This window comes from Aspergillus mulundensis (genome assembly GCF_003369625.1).
Source record: "Aspergillus mulundensis strain DSM 5745 chromosome Unknown scaffold_2, whole genome shotgun sequence".
Taxonomy (NCBI): Eukaryota; Fungi; Ascomycota; class Eurotiomycetes; order Eurotiales; family Aspergillaceae; genus Aspergillus; species Aspergillus mulundensis.
This window is the reverse complement of record NW_020797890.1, coordinates 1,672,268-1,689,213: the sequence shown is the minus strand read 5'-3', so window position 1 is coordinate 1,689,213 and position 16,946 is coordinate 1,672,268. Positions and strand designations below refer to the sequence as shown.

Genomic DNA, 16,946 nt, shown 5'->3' with positions numbered 1-16,946 from the left:
TACCGTGTTTATGCATGATGAACGAATATGGAAACGGTGCCCGATATCCATGGATGAATGAGCATCAAGGGAGAAGGCGGGTATATATCTGATAGACGTCGTAAGATATTTTGCCCCAGGGTATTGAGCATTGTACAGAGCGATGAAGACAGAAGAATGCACATTGTCACGCCTGACTTGAAAGTACCTTTTCCACCGGCGCCAGACGAAGCGAAACAACAGTATCAGTAAGAACGGTTGGAAGTAAATAATTTACTGAAAGGTAATAGATAGAAGACATGCCAGAAGAAAACTTCACTTATTGAATTTCAGAAATAGTCAATGCCGTCGCTAGTAAGTAGACCAAAAAAAAGGGAGGACGTGGTTCATCATTCGGCGAGCCGTGCATACGTTATCAACTGCCGGACGACACCCGGGTCGACATTCGGCATCAGCAGTGCGCCGAGTAAGCTTTCCTTCTTTGGAAGGATCCCGGACGGAAACCGCAAGGTTGAGTCTGTATCGGCATATTTTGATTTCTCTGCTAAGCGCCGAAGAATCGCCAAGCCTCGGTTGATGATTGACCCGTAAACTTCGGCTTCTTCAGCCTGTGCCCTCACGGCATGTGTCTGGCGAACGTTGTGGAGGGGTGGGGGGACACGCTCTGTGCTTAGGAGACATGAAAGGCGGAGGAGATGTACGGCGAAACCATCCACGGATTCCAGCCAAGATTTGGCGGTAGTCCCCTCAGCAAACCCTGCCAGGATATCTGCAGCCAGGAGGCCCTGCATTAGGAATACTTTGCGAATATCTGCGGTTGCGAAAGGCTTCCTAGGCTGGTTGGGAACGGGGCAAATTGCAAGACCAAATGCGCGGGTTAGGAGCTCTTGTTGAGCAGTAGAACCTCCGTCGCTGGTGAATATTGTTCGGAAGAACGTCCGATTTGGTTCATCTCGCGCCAACAATTTCGCCAGACTATCAACAGCAGCTGGCGTATATTTATGCACGGCCGGGTTATAAGCAGTGAACATGACACCATCCGGTGATGTGGCGGGTCCCGGGAAGGGAGCGAAGGACAGAAGGAAATGTAAAAGACAAAGGGCTTCCTCTTTACTTGGTAAATGGATTGCACCGCCCACATTACTCAGGTAAATGAGAGTATCTTTCATGAAATCCAGCGTGTTCTGATGTGTGCGAAGAAGCATATTCCTAGTGCCGAGATAACGGATGATTGTTGAAAAGAATTCAACAACAGGAGGCGTCGATAATATGGCGAAATTCTGATCGAAAAACGAGAAGTTGCGCAAAATGGTGGTGATACAGATGAGCCTATCGACAGCTCTGTCGAGTTCGTATTCCGTACTGCCAAACTCAGCAACCGGGGCCAGAGAAGTCCACTCGGACTGACATCCGCGCTTGATCTCTTCGTAAGATGGCAGTAACATCATATCAGAGACTTCTGGCGCATGCTCTGCAAGAAGCTCGGTTTGGTCTTCTGCGCACTCTATCAAGCTATCAACTAAATCATCACAGTTATCCAATGATATTTGCACTGCGGGTTCGGCTGAAAGGGAGACAAGCGCATCCAGTGCCACTCGCATCTCGGCATGAATGCCGGATTTGATACCCATTGTCAAAGCATGGATATCAATTATTCCAAGCTCAGCAAATGAAGGTACAGTTGGTTTTAGCCTAGCGATCTCTTCTCCAAGCAGGGACATCTCCCCGACAGCGATCGGTCCATGGAACTTATAATCCGAGATGACCATTGGCTTGAAGGTGTCTTGTATTGGTTGCCCAAGAGGTTGGTTGTATGATTGGTCAACTTCTTCAGTAGGCTTTCCGACGACAGATCCCGGTCCTTTCTCGGACGGAGCGGGCGACTGGGTAGATAATTGCCCGTTAAGGTCATGGGGAGTGGTAGGCGGTTGCGATAGACGTGAGACGCTAAGACGATGTTGGCCCTGTTGTTTGTTTTGCATCTTGACTGGCGTTGGGGTCGCGAAGCCATTGGCAGCCCCATGATGAGCATTGTTTGGCGTGGACGTGCTAGCAGGAGAGGGATGCCCTAGCTGCTGAGGGCCGTCAAACCCTGAGGTCTGCTTTATGGCGGGAGACTGAAATTGCATGCCAGATGGATCACTAGGCTGCCGAGGTATTGAAGGCTGTTGGACTTGTTCCGCAAACTGTTTCGGCTGAGTGCTGAGAAAAGCTTGTTCGTAGGCGGCGAGAGTCCGCTGATAGAGATCTCGAATCTCTTGGACAGCCATGGGAAACTGTACAGGCGGGAAATGGAGCTGTTGAGCTATTACAGGCCACATGTTTGCAGCGGCGACCTTCTTTGAGCCCCCAAGTTTCATGACCGCGGCATATAGCTGTACAAGGTTGATCGGGCGGCCAGAAACAATCGGATTAGGGTCCAGGGGCAAATTTCTTGACATCATGAATTTCGACAAAGATCGTATGAAACTTTCGGGGTTAGGTGGTTTGGCCATTGTCTGTTGCATCTGCCTAATGGCCGCCATTTGCTGAGGGTTTGGAGCGTTCATGCCTGCCATCATTGGACGACCAGCCATTGCAGGGTTCACTGCGCGGTTTTGACCCTGCATCTGCATGGCATGTAATCGCTGTTGTTGCTGTTGGGCGGCAAGCGCCTGTTGATATCCTGGCGGCATACCGCCAAATTGCGCCTGCATCGGCGCCTGTACAGATGCTGATGTCATGGCGGGGGTAGGCGAAAATCCAGCTCCCATTCCCTGAGGAAAATGCTGTGCTGGCATAAATGAATTATTCTGAGGCGTGTTTACCCGGCTTGGGTGGTCGGTTTGCGCAGGAGACATCTGGTTTCCGACATGAGGTCCGGCTGGGGAAAAAGGACTTGGAGACGCCGTTCCCATTCTCTGCGCACCATGTTGGTCGAAGTCTTGCATAATCGGAGATTGCGAGACGTTTGCAGATGCGCCTTGTTGAAGATGTTGGAATTGTCCCGGATGGGAAAATTGAGGCGCTCCATTGACAGTGCCTTGGAAACCAGGATACGGGACTTGAGGTGTCTGTGAGCGGGAAGAAAGTCCCCCAGGAGCTTGCCTGGGCGACATGGAGATCCCATCTTCTGGTCGCGGACGTTTGGATGGGATCACCTGGTTAGGGTTGGCGAATCCAGGAGACGCATTTCTTGGTACACCATTGAACATGCGCTGGAACTGATTCGGATCGGGAGTAGGAGATGCGTGGAGAAAGGCGGCAGAGGGGTCAATGGTCGTCTGATGAAAAGCGCCATTTTCATGGTTTGGGAGGCTCGAGGCGTCAAGGGGCCAGGCATTCATGTCGTGCGGTTTTGCCAACCCATCTGCAAGGCGAAAGGAACTGTCAGAGAAGATGACACAAATGCAACGTTTCCATCATTCAACGTGCGACCGGCGCGGAAAGCGAGAAGAACAGAAGCCCAGCATTTCACATCACAATATCGGCGAGCTTAATGCCGCGAATTGCGATGGATAATTGGAGGTCTCGACGCGTCTGTTTGGAGAGTCGCTGGTCGCGCCTTGGTCTGCGACACGACCGAGGCGAAGCCACACCCGAAACAGATCAACGCAACGCGAAGCGATGTCAAGGAAAGACAAAAGGAAAACAGGGTAAGTGTATTACAAATTGTCTCACGCAACCACAGAATAAGATGAATAAGATAATAAAAGGATGTACATACCGACAAGGCTGGACTATTAAAATGCCGACTCGCAAGCGGAAGAGGTGCCAGTCCCGAAATAGAGCAGTTGGCTGGAGTGACTGCGAGGGATGGAGGTCACGGGACCTGCGAAAGCGTCTAATGGCAGGCGAGTCAGCATATGGGCGGAGGGTCGCTCATGAAGCAACATGGGTTAACAGCACAACAGGAAAACAGGAGTATACAAAGTAGCATAAAAAGAGAGCGTAGTAATACATAAAATGATCACGACCATCCGGAGAGCGCCATAAAGTGCGGTGGTTCCGTCGGATGTCGGCCAGTAAAGTGCGTGGCCACAAGACAGTAGTGCGTGCCACAAATCCAATGGTAGGAAGATGGGCGGCGGGGACGATGGTATGGAAACAGAGACGTACCTTAAGATAGTGCACCATACAGTGTAGTACGGTATTCACTGGGCCAGAATCCTGTATTTTATGAAAAACTAAATAAAGACGGAATTTTCGATCGCGTGGAAAGGCCGACGAGTGGAGGCACAAGGAGATGGGGGATGCCGGGAATGGGGACGGGCGTGGAGGAAGGCAACCCCGGATTCAATCGAAAGGGTGGCTGGGAATATCAAAAGTATGACGGAGACTGGCGTATAACTTTCCAGTAAGTTATTTTACCAGATCTGAGCAGTAATAATCTTAGCAGCAGAGACACAGGAGAAGCAACAGTCGGTTAACAGGGCGGAAAGGGGTCAGTCGATTGCAACTCCCACTTGAGAGGCGCGGGACATTACGTTGTTCCGCTCCGGATGGGAATCCGAAACCTCACGCTCGGCCACTCATAGTCAAAGCGAGGAATGCCGTGCTTAGCGGGGAAACCATCAGATCTCTTGGGTGTTGAGACTGCGAGTCCGGATCAAGCGCGATTTTGTCGCTCAAATGAGCAGAGCCAGAGACCAGCTGCTTGGGCAGGTTAGCATCTGCTTCGATTAGCTCAGTCTGTTATGGCATTGTTGCCCACAGCCTCCCGGTGCCGATACTGGCTCGATCAGCAGCGAGCAGTGCTACCCATAATCATCATTTCGCAGGATCTGCACAGATAGCCTGATGACTCCGTATATCATCTGAAAAGCTGCCAGGAGTTCATTACTCCGCTGCTTAGCGGAGGGCTGGAGGTCACGCTGATAGCAGGTACAGTTAGTGTGAGAGCAAAGCAGTAGCACCGAAAAGGCCAGTGTAGTCTAGCGACCAGGACCGAAAAGAAAGGAACCAGCAGAAATAGATTTCAGAGAAGAAATCAACACGAGAAAAAGAGGAGGAAAGAAAGGGATTGGAGAGTTTGGCCACGGAGAGAGGATTATTTATAACGGCTCATGCTGCCCACCTGATGGAAATGATCCGCCCAATCTTGAGTACGTCAAAGGTATGGATGAGCAATGACGGTGCTGGGACTGTTTGACAACCCCCTCGCTGTATCCCATGTTAATCCTTGGGTGCATCCAACTCTAGAACCCTTAATCACGGGCTTGCAAGAGAGCTCCGTGCCTTGTCCATGGATTGCTGTCCCACCTGCCACGTCCATATAGATGCTCCACTACGATGAGAGATTGGGCTGGTTTTGAAGACATGGGTTGCCTTCTAGATGGATGCAGAGGCGAACACAGTGTTCTATTCAACGTAAAAGCATTGCTCCTGCGACTGAAACTGAATAAAATAGATGCTTCAGCCCCAGTCGCCGCGTTGTCTAGTGCGTCATTTAAGGCCAGGCATCTGAAATCAGTGGTTGTTGCCGAACCGGCGCTGAAGTTGAATTGTTCCAAGTAAGATCCCGAAGAGATTACGGTTACACGCAGGGAGACTCGTATGGCGAAGACAGAGCCCTGTCACCTTGACCTGAAATCCAATAGTACGTGCCTCGCCGAATGGCAACCAACTGCTTGAGGTTACTCCGTACTGTAGGGAAAAATGCCTGCTCCTGTGGTTGGCAAGGCGTCTTATGTGGGATAGACGATGCAGGATTCTTCAAGCCCCTGTTAGTTTCATCTCACCCATGTACTACTACTACTCTGTAGACTATTGAGGGTAATTCACTCGGACCTTGAAGCTATTACGGACGCCTGGCCTGCGCTGCTTATAATGGACGCCAAGGCTCAGATCACGTGCCGTGAGCTACGCCATCCCGGACCCCCAGCAGGGCGGAGGCGAAGCTCCAGATCTTTCTAAACACCCCAACTACAAACCTCATTTTCAACCATCACTTCGTCTCTATCATCCTCTCGAAAGCTCTACGTAACCCTAATTCTCTCTACACACTTAACAAGGACCATTCGCAATGGGAGACGTTGCCGTGGAGAACCCGGCGAGCGCCCTCTCGTCTTACACGAAGGCAGCTCCCTTGGATACTATCCCGAACATCGATTCGCTTGAAGGCACAGGGGCCGATGACGGCGATGAATACGCTACGTTGAAGAAACTGCAAAGGCATCTGGAGTATGTTCGGACCAGAACCCGAAGCCCGCTTCTTGAGCTGACCGAAGGACTTCAGGTACATTAAGCTCCAAGAGGAATACATCAAGGACGAGCAAAGGTTTGTTTGCTGTCGCGAACCGTCATACTGTTGCTTATTAACCTCGATTGCTTAGGAGCTTGAAGAGGGAGCTTGTTCGTGCACAGGAGGAAATCAAGCGGATACAGAGCGTGCCTTTGGTGATAGGCCAGTTTATGGAAGCGATCGATCAGAAGTACGGCAGTCCGCATATTTGAGAGTTGGGAAATGAAACTAATATCGACTATAGCACCGGTATTGTACAGTCGTCGACCGGGTCGAACTACGTTGTCCGCATTCTCTCCACTCTTGATCGCGAAAAGCTGAAGCCATCGTCTTCCGTTGCGCTGCATCGCCATTCCAATGCCCTCGTTGATATTCTACCTCCAGAGGCGGACTCTTCTATTGCCATGCTCGGCGAGAACGAGAAACCGGATGTCACATACGCGGATGTTGGTGGTCTTGATATGCAGAAACAGGAAATCAGAGAAGCCGTCGAGCTTCCTCTGACGCACTTCGACCTTTACAAGCAAATCGGTGTGGATCCACTTCTTTCTCGTCTGTGTCACTTGTGGCTTTTCTAATAGATGTCTCGCCTCGCATCAGGTATCGATCCTCCCCGCGGTGTTCTCTTATACGGCCCTCCCGGTACCGGAAAAACTATGCTAGTCAAGGCCGTTGCGAACAGTACGACGGCTAGCTTCATTCGAGTGAACGGCTCTGAATTTGTGCAGAAGTATCTCGGAGAGGGACCTCGTATGGTTCGCGATGTCTTCCGGATGGCGCGAGAGAACTCACCGGCTATCATTTTTATTGATGAAATTGATGCCATTGCTACAAAGCGTTTCGATGCACAGACCGGTGCTGACCGCGAAGTTCAGCGTATTCTGCTGGAACTTTTGAACCAGATGGATGGTTTCGAGCAAACAAGCAACGTCAAAGTCATCATGGCCACCAACCGAGCAGATACCCTGGACCCAGCGCTGCTTCGACCCGGTCGTCTGGACCGCAAGATCGAATTTCCTTCTCTCCGGGATAGGAGGGAACGCCGCCTGATTTTCTCCACCATCGCTTCTAAGATGTCCTTGTCTCCTGAGGTGGATTTGGACTCGCTTATTGTCCGAAATGAGCCTTTGTCTGGTGCTGTTATTGCAGCGATCATGCAAGAGGCAGGTCTTCGCGCCGTTCGCAAGAACCGATACAACATCATCCAATCAGACCTTGAAGATGCCTACTCTGCTCAAGTCAAGACCGGACAGGAAGCCGACAGGTATGTTTTCAGCGCTGTTTTTATCATCGGTGTCATACTAATCATTTTCTAGGCTTGAATTCTACCGGTAGATGGTTTGTTGTTTCATCCTGTGAGGTGGTGTCCTTGGCTATGCATAGCGAGAAGGTAGAAATAAACTGTATTATCAAAATACTTGGTTAGAACTAGTAGTGCAATGGCGCCTGCTTGATAGTGTGCGCTTGTATAATACGTAGTAATGGCTGGTTGAAAAGCAATACGTAGCTGAGGCGCGGAAGTATATATCCGCATCCATATCGCACACGTGCCTCACCAAAAATCCCATCACTCTCGGCTTTCCCTGTTCCTGAAGGATCCCTCAAGACCTATCTAATATCAGTTAATCCATAATCCAGCAAAAAGATAAACAACATCATGCCATGATTTCCAAGAGGCTTGCCTAGACTCAGCGATAACATTGACCTCGCAAGGTTATCCCAGCCTCTCAGGATTTGTGCCTGACGATCTCGCTGCATGCCTTAGGTTAAGACGTCGGCTGATAAGGAGCATCTATCTGTCGGCGCTTATCAAGCTCCAGCTTGCTTGCGCGTGATAAAGCCTCAAAGGTACCCCAAAACAATCCAAGGAAAAGCACGGTAACATCTTAAAGCTCGCGGATTATTTTGAGAGTAAAGTGTAGGGTAGTATACTACGAGTAAAAGGGAATCCTTCGTTATACGACGGAGAGAAACGCAGTTACCTTCAAGTTCGTCTGCCTGAACGCCGAGTCCGATGACGCAGCTGGGGTTGCGGTGATTGGCTGTCCCCCGTGTCGCTCCGCAACCAGTCTGAGCAGGTCACCCCCGGGCCGCCTGAACACTGCATCATCTCACCTCTCCTGCTCGACCTCATCTTCCATCTCCAACTCCTTCCTATCATCTCGCTGCTCCTTTCATCATCGCCCTGGTGTCTATTTGTAGAGCTCATTCTTTCGTTTCGTTCCCTCGCTCATTTTGCTCTCGTCTTCGCCCATCATGAAGACCTCCTTGCTCACAGCTTCCGTGCTGCTGGGCTATGCCTCCGCCGAGGTTCACAAGCTCAAGCTCAACAAGGTCCCCCTGTCCGAACAGTTTGTAAGTCTACGACACGGTTCCATCTAATGAAGGTGATAGAACTTGGCTGTGATTGTTACTGACGGACATGAATAGATCACTCGCAACATTGCCGACCATGCAAACGCTCTGGGCCAGAAGTACATGGGCCAGTTCCAGCAGCAGGTGCTTGACGATGAGCCCGTCAACGCCCTGGGTAGCCATGATGTCTTGGTTGACAACTTCATGAACGCCCAATGTATGTTATCTCGCTCTCTTCGCGGCTTGGTGATACTGACCCTTGCTAGACTTCTCCGAGATCGAGCTCGGTACTCCTCCTCAGTCTTTTAAGGTCGTCCTCGATACTGGTAGCTCCAACCTGTGGGTTCCGTCGTCGGAGTGTGGCTCCATCGCCTGCTACCTCCACCAGAAGTTCGATTCTTCCTCCTCTTCCACATACAAGAAGAATGGTACCGAATTCGCTATCAAATACGGATCCGGCAGCTTGAGCGGATTCGTGTCCAAGGACAACCTGAAGATCGGTGACTTGAAGGTCACGGGACAAGACTTTGCCGAAGCTACCAACGAGCCTGGTTTGGCGTTTGCCTTTGGCCGCTTCGACGGCATTCTCGGTCTTGGATTCGACACCATCTCAGTCAACAAGATTGTCCCTCCCTTTTACAACATGATTCACCAGGGTCTTCTCGACGAGCCGGTCTTTGCCTTCTACCTTGGAGATGCCAACAAGGAGGGCGACAGCTCTGTGGCCACATTCGGTGGTATTGACAAGAGCCACTACGAGGGCGAGCTGATCAAGATCCCCCTTCGCCGCAAGGCCTACTGGGAGGTTGATCTTGACGCCGTTGCCCTTGGCGACGAGGTTGCCGAGCTCGACAACACTGGTGTCATCCTTGACACCGGTACTTCTCTGATTGCCCTTCCTTCTAACCTCGCTGAGATGATGTAAGTAGTCCTGCCAGCTTGTGTTCTCTGACTAGATACTGACATCTGAAAAGCAACGCCCAGATTGGTGCTAAGAAGGGGTTCACTGGCCAGTACAGCATTGACTGTGCCAAGCGCGGCTCTCTCCCCGACCTCACATTCACTCTGACCGGCCACAACTTCACCATCGGTCCCTACGACTACACCCTCGAAGTCCAGGGATCTTGCATCAGTGCTTTCATGGGTATGGACTTCCCCGAGCCCGTTGGCCCTCTGGCCATTCTCGGTGATGCTTTCCTGCGCAAGTGGTACAGCGTGTATGACCTCGGCAACAGCGCCGTCGGTCTCGCCAAGGCCAAGTAACTGGTAAGGCAGTCGCCTCATATGTACCCTACATCGTCCGCGTCTTGATATGCCGCTTGTTTTCCGCTTGAGTGAGGAGCCTATGTCGGACACCTCGGTAGCTGTTATTGCGAATGATTTTATGTCTTCATTTTGAGGCTGAGGAGCAGCTGTTCACGTGTTTCCCTAATCGGCGATTCATTGTGATAATGTTGTGGATCGTTATTGAATTTTGCCTGAGCTAGTGGCACCCTGTGGCTGCAAAGTAGCATTTAGACCTGAAATGGCCATCTCAATCACAGAATCCATAGCAATGTAGCAGGAAATACCGCACAAAGGAACCTTTGTCCAGGCGAAATATGAGGCGCGTGCTTCAAGCTAGTCGGACAGCCGACGGGGTCTGGGCCGAGTCAGTCTGGAGCTCCACCCCGCACGGCCAGCTCCCACCGCCTACAGAACCCTGGTTGCTGCCTTGCCGAGCTGGCAACCTTCTTTGAGCCTTTGATGAACCTTGAGGTCACTCGCTCTTTCATCACCCCATCTCTGCGACCTGCTTTCTTCGCACCCCTCTTTTCCTGTCTCGTCTTAAACCGCAACTCCTTTCATATCCTTTTCTACAGTATCTTGTCGCTGTGGGATGCGACTGGCGCTCCTTTGGGTTCAAACTTCTTTCATTTGCATTCCCTCGTCGCGTGCGCTGGTAGCAACACTTATGTACCTCTTCTCCTCCGTGCGACCTCAAAAAGAATAAGCCTTAACATTCTTTCCTCACCCTGCGCATTTGTCTCAACGCATTTTATCATATCCAGTGTTGGAGGCTTGGTGTTTCAGCGACGGAGGTGGACGGGCATGGCTCCATAGCTGTAGGAGAGGGCCTTTTACAACGCGATCACTGCCGCACCGCGGCCTTATCCACCAATTGTATCTACTGAGATCGCGGAGAATAACGAGGAAGCGAGAAAAGACACGCGAGGAATACAACATCGGTACAGAGCATGCTTCTTCGTTTACCGCCGAGTCTCCACTACCCCATCACCGTTACGTCGCTGCTGAAGAAGCCGGGTGATGAGGTGGAGAGGGACGAGGCGCTGTTTTGGTATGTATACGAGACAACTGTGACGGAGGGAGATGGGTGGGGGAACAAGGTCGACGTCAAGCGGACGTTTCCTACTCGATTCGAGTCGACCGTTGATGGGAATATTGTGCACTGGAAGATTAGCAAGGGCGACGTTATCGATGGGCCGTGAGTAGCTGTTTTCTGTCTCTCTTTTGCGTGAGAAGCTTCGCATGGTTGCTGACTTGGCCAGTGTTGATGTTATCGAGATCGATGAGCCATGTGCGCACGAAGTTCAGTATGGCGGCCTCTGCGCCGAGTGTGGGAAGGACATGACTGAGTAAGTATCTGAATAATCATTTTGATTAGACATCGCTAACTGGTCTAGGGCGAATTATAATACAGAGATCACGGATTCTATGCGCGCTCCCATTCAGATGACGCATGATAACACCGCGCTCACCGTAAGCGAACGCGAAGCCGTACGCGTGGAAGAAGATGCGAAACGGCGTCTGTTATCAAATCGAAAACTCTCGCTAGTAGTGGATCTTGACCAAACGATCATTCACGCGGCATGTGATCCTACCATCGGGGAGTGGATGGCGGACAAGGATAGTCCGAACCACGCAGCACTGAGCGATGTACGTGCGTTTCAGCTGGTAGAAGACGGTCCTGGGATGCGTGGCTGTTGGTACTATATTAAGCTGCGTCCAGGGCTGGAAGAATTTTTAGAGAACGTCTCCGAGATGTACGAGCTGCACATCTACACGATGGGAACTAGATCATATGCCCAAGCTATCGCTGGTATCATAGACCCAGATCGGAAGCTCTTCGGTGATCGTATCCTCAGTCGTGACGAGAGTGGAAGTTTGTCTGTCAAGAACCTGCATAGACTCTTCCCCGTGGACACAAAGATGGTCGTCATCATCGACGACCGCGGGGATGTTTGGCGGTGGAGCCCTAATCTTATCAAGGTCATACCGTACAACTTCTACGTTGGGATTGGGGACATCAACTCAAGCTTTCTACCCAAAAAGCAGGATGAGTTGGAAGCTCCAGGGGAAAATCAGGAAACGAGTTTAACCCCACCAATCCAATCACACGTCAATGGGTCGACCGAAAGATCCGACGCAACAGAGATGTCAACATTGGAGCAGCTGGTGACAATGGGCGGTGGGGACAATCCGAGGCTGCTGCAAGAACAGACGGAGGCGCAAGACGAGACGATATTACATCAGGTCGAGGACCGTCCACTTTTACAGAGACAGAAAGAGTTGGATGCCGAGGATGACTCGGCAGACTCGAGCGAGTCCAGCGTGGACGAGTCTCAAGATCCAGATAGGCAACGGCATCATCTGCTTATTGACAATGACCAAGAACTCATCAAGCTCTCTGATCGACTTGAGCAGGTTCACCGAAAGTTCTATGATGAGTACGATAAGAAACGTGCGCGAGGCTTAGGAGGACGGGTGGCAGCCCTACGTGGCGAAAAGGCTATATCGAAGGAAAAAGACGTAGACCTAAAGCTACTCCCTGATGTCAAGGAAATCCTACCGGCGATCAAGCGCCGCGTCATTGGTGATGTTTTCGTCGCCCATTCGGGCTTATGGAAATTGAACGAGGACATGGCCAACATCGAGTTAGCTCAACATGCAAGGACTTTCGGTGTCGTGTTCGAGAACCGAATCACCCACAAAACCACTCATCTCCTCTCAGCTGGCAAGCGCACCGAGAAATTCCGACAAGCAGCCAAGAATCCAAGGATCAAGATCGTCTGGAAGCAATGGCTTATAGACAGTTTACTGCAGTGGAAACGCCTAGACGAAGGCCCATATCTCGTTGCCATCCATCCGGACGAGCAAGCCAGTTCTAAAGAAGTGGCCGAGAGTTCCTGGATTTCAACATCCGATGAAGAAGCCACGGGCGGGTATCTCACAGATACCGAGGACGCGTCGGAGCTCAACGACGAAATCCTCAAGTCCGCTGGGATCACAGACCTTGGTTTCGATCAAGATGAGGAGGCAGCCGTTCACGACGAACTCAGGGAGTTCCTAGGTAGTGACGACGAAAGCGAAAGCGACACCGAGGCGTCTTGGATTGAGAAAAATGAACGCCCTCCTACCTCTAACCCAGAACTGAAACGCAAGCGCGACGACGGAGCCGACACCGAAGAAGAAAATAACTCGGATACCCAAGAATCCGGTGACGTCGCAGGCTCTCGTCTTGCGCAGCGCATCAAGCGGTCTTATGAGCGTAGCACAGGGTTAAAAGAAGTCGCTAGCACGATTACAAGCGGACCAGGTTCAAATCCTGATGCTACTGCCAGCACCAGCACCGATACCGACACCGTCGATGCCGATGTCGATGCCGATGTCGATGCCGATGTCGATGACATGCCCGACGTGGCATTCCCCGAAACAGAAGAAGAGGCCGCTGCATCTCGCAACCCAGACTCAACGTACCCTGAAGACCCCGCCGAGGATGACGACGAATTGGAGCGCGAAATGCTTGCCGCTTTCGAGGAAGGCGGGTATGACTCCAACGCCGAAGAGGCCATTGCTGAGGACGACGGCTAGCTTAGTCGTCAGCTTATCTTGGATGTCCATAGGTCTTGATGCCTGTTTGTACATTTCTGTCGCGAATACAGCCGAGTCTACATACGGCTGTGGTCAGCGTCCATTGATCGATCGATTGAGATCGCATAGCGAGGCGTTGGTTGGGTGGCTTCGACTTCAACTTCGACTTAGGTTGTTCTTCACTTTCTTTACATCTTATTACTCATGTCTTAACAAATTGTGATACATATAGCTGACTGAGCCTGGCTATTTATCTACACCACTGACGTCGGGGTTTATACCTAACTAAGTGAGTACCGGGAATACGAATGGGATTGGTATCAATTGGATCTGCTTTCTTCTCGCAGTCAGTCATATACCTTAGGTAACGTAGTGTCAAACGGTACATTGCTCTAGTAATTACGGGACTAGTAAATTAAGAATTCGGATCAAATGAAACCAACGCTGTAGTGTACGCCATATATGCATCGCCGAACATGAAGGTAAATAAAACAACAGACCGCAGGATAGTATGAACAGAAGGCATCTTATATCCTCATATATCACATCAATAACATCGCATCATGAACCCATCAATCAATGGTAGCAGGAATGAAATCAGGGCGTTGGGCTTCGACTTATGGCCAAGTGAAAAGCAAGCTCAAACCAGCTTGATCAATCATCGTGGATGATGCACATCCCGATGCACCTTCCAAGCCATGATAATCATCCACAGAAAGAACACCGTATTGATCAGCTCGAAAGCGAATGCCGTTCGCCAGCAGTTGCCTGTCAAACACGGTTAGCCCCGTCACCAATTCGAGACACTCCCCTCCCCAGCAACATCGCAGAAAGCGTAGAGGGGCACGTACAGATATTACTCTGCGCAATCCAAGCCATGGTATCCAGATTATCACCCCCGACACGATTATCATACACCCAGATCTGGCAGTTATGGTTGATGTCCGCGACGACGCCGTACATCTGCAGACTCGTCTCGATGAGGCCCGTCAGCCATAATGCGAAGAGGATGAATGTGCCGACGATGATTATCCCCGGGAGCAGGAACCCCTGTGCTGCGAGGACGAGGACGAAGATGATGAAGAAGAGGGCCAGCGCGGAGGTCGTGAGCATGAAGGGGAAGAGCCTGGGGTCGTATAGTTAGTATAGCAGAGGGTGAGTGGGGAGTGTGGTGGAACGTACCATGGTATCCCAAGATCGAGCTCCGTCTGGACGGAGATAAACCACGCGAAGATACCCAGGCATACGCAGGACGCTGCAAGGACGATGAGGATCCAGATGTTGAGTTGGATTTCGGGCCAGAGGTAGTGTTTGGGGGCGTGCCGGCGGGGCATCGTTGTATGTTTCGTTCTCTTCTCTCTTTATAGTAGATATCGGTAGCGGTGATTTGTGGCAAGGTTATCGTTGGTTCAGGCGGGTATTGCGTCGCATATCAATGACGCTGGGCTGAAGCCGAAACGTCGGTCTGATGGTTAGGGCAAGAAGTACCCGGACGCCGTATAGATAGGTGCAATCGGGTAGACTCGAGCTTGAGACCTATCGAGTACGCGTCACGCCAGCACAGGGCCGGTTGGGCGGTGTGTGTGTGTGCCTAGGAGCTAGAAGGCGAGAGGGCAAGGCCGAGGCCAGCGCATCCGCGCTGTCCGGAGTGAGGCTGTATTGCAGGGAGTCGGTGATCGACGTTACATAAGCGGGGCCTGGGTTGGGTGACAGGGTGTTGGGCGTTGCAATGTGGTGGAATTCGGGCCTTTGGAGATGTTTTAGAATGACGATATGGAGAAGAAAGACTCGATAAATTTTGGCTTTGAATTTGACTTGGCCTGAAGGGAGATTTGATGGTGAAGGGAAGAAAATGGGGAGGCGGGGGTTGTTTTCTTTTTCTATACTCCAGATTAATTCCGGTGGCAGGGTTCCAGTTCCAGATCGCTCCGAAACCTCTCACAGCTCCATTGTTAAACAACTCGACGATCTTCATTAATCATTATTCTTGTCTAGCTCTGTTTATCGAATCGCTGACTGACTGACGTGCTTTACACAATTTAAAGCAGGGTATCTCCAAGCGCACTGCGCACCAACGAGCATCCGGTCCGAATGGTTTCGTGAGCCCCCACGGCCTCTAGACTCGGGTTGACCTCGACCAGGTCCATGGAGATGAGGTTGCCTGTTTCGTGAACACACTCGCAGATGAAGTCTCCCTCGCGAAGGGTCAATCCTCCTCGCACCGGGGTTCCAGTGCTCGGCGCCCACAGGGGATCGAGCGCATCCACGTCAAACGACAGATGGATCGGAGTGTCGTTCCCAATGTGAGCGAGAGCCATCTCGACAACGCGGCCAATTCCGTGGCTGTAGTCAACGTTAGCGACGCTTTCCTTATGACTGGAAGATAAAACAAGGGCGAGGGCAGGGTGTGAAAGGAAGGGGGTCGTACCGATCAACGTCATGCATGCTAAACGCCTTGATCCCATGCTCCCGCAGCAGCTTCTTCTCTCCGCGATCCACATCCCTCAGACCAATGTACACCAGCTTGCGGAGGCTAACCTTGTGTTCCTCCTGCAACCAGCCAAAGATATCCTTCTTCTCCTCGGTCGCCAACCTCGTCAAGAACGCCATCGGCATGCCATGGATGTTCCCACTAGGGCTCATCTCAGGAATGTTGATATCAGCATGCGCATCGACCCAAATGACACCGATCTCCCGGCCGAGCCTCTCGCGCGTCGCCTTCGCGATACCAGAGATACTTCCGATCGCAATGGAGTGGTCTCCGCCCAGGGTGAGCGTGAACTTGCCCTCCTTGGAGTGCTCATAGACCTGCGAGCTCAGGGTTTCTGTGACAGCACTGACCGCACGCGGCTTCTTCATGCCGCGGTGGTCCGGGTCTTCCGCAGGGATCTGCTCCTCATAGTAGTGCACGGTGCCATCGTAGTGAATCTCGTAGTCGAGATCTTCGCGGAGCTGGTTGAGGAGACCGGCTTCGATGAGCGCCATGGGGGCAGCCTCGACACCAAGCTTGCACTGTTATCACGAGACCGGTCATGTCAGCCTTTGTCTGAGTTTACAAGCTTCCCCTGCAGGAAGAGCATAATGCAGTGGCTGCAGTAGAATTATATGCAGAGAAGATCGACAGAGCAGAGCCGCGGGTATCCGTACCTGGCCGCCATTGAAGCCGACAGCAACAACACCGAGCTCGTTTGGCTGCGAGAGGAATCTCTGCTTGATGGTAGAGGGCGAAGTCATCTTGACTCTGACTCTGCTAACACAAAGGTATCAAGATGGAGACAGAGATTATCGAGATAAGATCCGGCGATGGGCAAAAAAGCAGGCTAAAAGATTCTAGAAGGACTAAAATAGTTCCTTCTGTCAGTGTGGAGCTGAGCCAAAGAAAGAAGACGAACACCTACCTCAAGTTCTCAACAGGTACAAGTCAACAGCACTACGGAAAACCTGCAAACAAGAGATCTAACTGAGAAGATAAAGGAGAATGAGAGTAGAGATTATTCTGAAGAAGAAAGAATCCCCT

General features: G+C 51.3%; 6 protein-coding genes across 6 annotated transcripts; 3 read left to right on the top strand and 3 right to left on the bottom strand.

The window, feature by feature from the left end:
* Positions 1-368: 368 nt before the first annotated feature.
* On the bottom strand, positions 369-3,305 carry DSM5745_03225 (putative ARID/BRIGHT domain protein (SWI1); the record flags this gene model as incomplete). The annotated part of the gene is made up of 1 exon (XM_026745241.1): positions 369-3,305. One exon carries the CDS (start codon positions 3,303-3,305, stop codon positions 369-371), a length of 2,937 nt encoding a protein of 978 aa, XP_026606107.1.
* A 2,678-nt stretch (positions 3,306-5,983) lies between these two features.
* Positions 5,984-7,537, top strand: rpt3 (proteasome regulatory particle base subunit RPT3; the record flags this gene model as incomplete). Its single annotated transcript, XM_026745240.1, has 6 exons — positions 5,984-6,141; positions 6,197-6,238; positions 6,294-6,392; positions 6,447-6,754; positions 6,803-7,466; positions 7,519-7,537. 6 exons carry the CDS (start codon positions 5,984-5,986, stop codon positions 7,535-7,537), a joined length of 1,290 nt encoding a protein of 429 aa, XP_026606106.1.
* A 921-nt stretch (positions 7,538-8,458) lies between these two features.
* On the top strand, positions 8,459-9,820 carry DSM5745_03223 (Vacuolar aspartyl protease (Proteinase A); the record flags this gene model as incomplete). Its single annotated transcript, XM_026745239.1, has 4 exons — positions 8,459-8,557; positions 8,633-8,774; positions 8,824-9,478; positions 9,532-9,820. 4 exons carry the CDS (start codon positions 8,459-8,461, stop codon positions 9,818-9,820), a joined length of 1,185 nt encoding a protein of 394 aa, XP_026606105.1.
* Positions 9,821-10,794: 974 nt separating this feature from the next.
* fcpA (protein-serine/threonine phosphatase) lies at positions 10,795-13,429 on the top strand (the record flags this gene model as incomplete). The annotated part of the gene is made up of 3 exons (XM_026745238.1): positions 10,795-11,042; positions 11,107-11,193; positions 11,242-13,429. The coding sequence occupies 3 exons, from the start codon at positions 10,795-10,797 to the stop codon at positions 13,427-13,429; spliced, it is 2,523 nt and encodes an 840-aa protein (XP_026606104.1).
* Positions 13,430-14,285: 856 nt separating this feature from the next.
* DSM5745_03221 (uncharacterized protein) lies at positions 14,286-14,763 on the bottom strand (the record flags this gene model as incomplete). The annotated part of the gene is made up of 3 exons (XM_026745237.1): positions 14,286-14,290; positions 14,326-14,555; positions 14,612-14,763. 3 exons carry the CDS (start codon positions 14,761-14,763, stop codon positions 14,286-14,288), a joined length of 387 nt encoding a protein of 128 aa, XP_026606103.1.
* Positions 14,764-15,468: 705 nt separating this feature from the next.
* DSM5745_03220 (arginase) lies at positions 15,469-16,663 on the bottom strand (the record flags this gene model as incomplete). The annotated part of the gene is made up of 3 exons (XM_026745236.1): positions 15,469-15,772; positions 15,858-16,441; positions 16,577-16,663. 3 exons carry the CDS (start codon positions 16,661-16,663, stop codon positions 15,469-15,471), a joined length of 975 nt encoding a protein of 324 aa, XP_026606102.1.
* Positions 16,664-16,946: the final 283 nt, after the last annotated feature.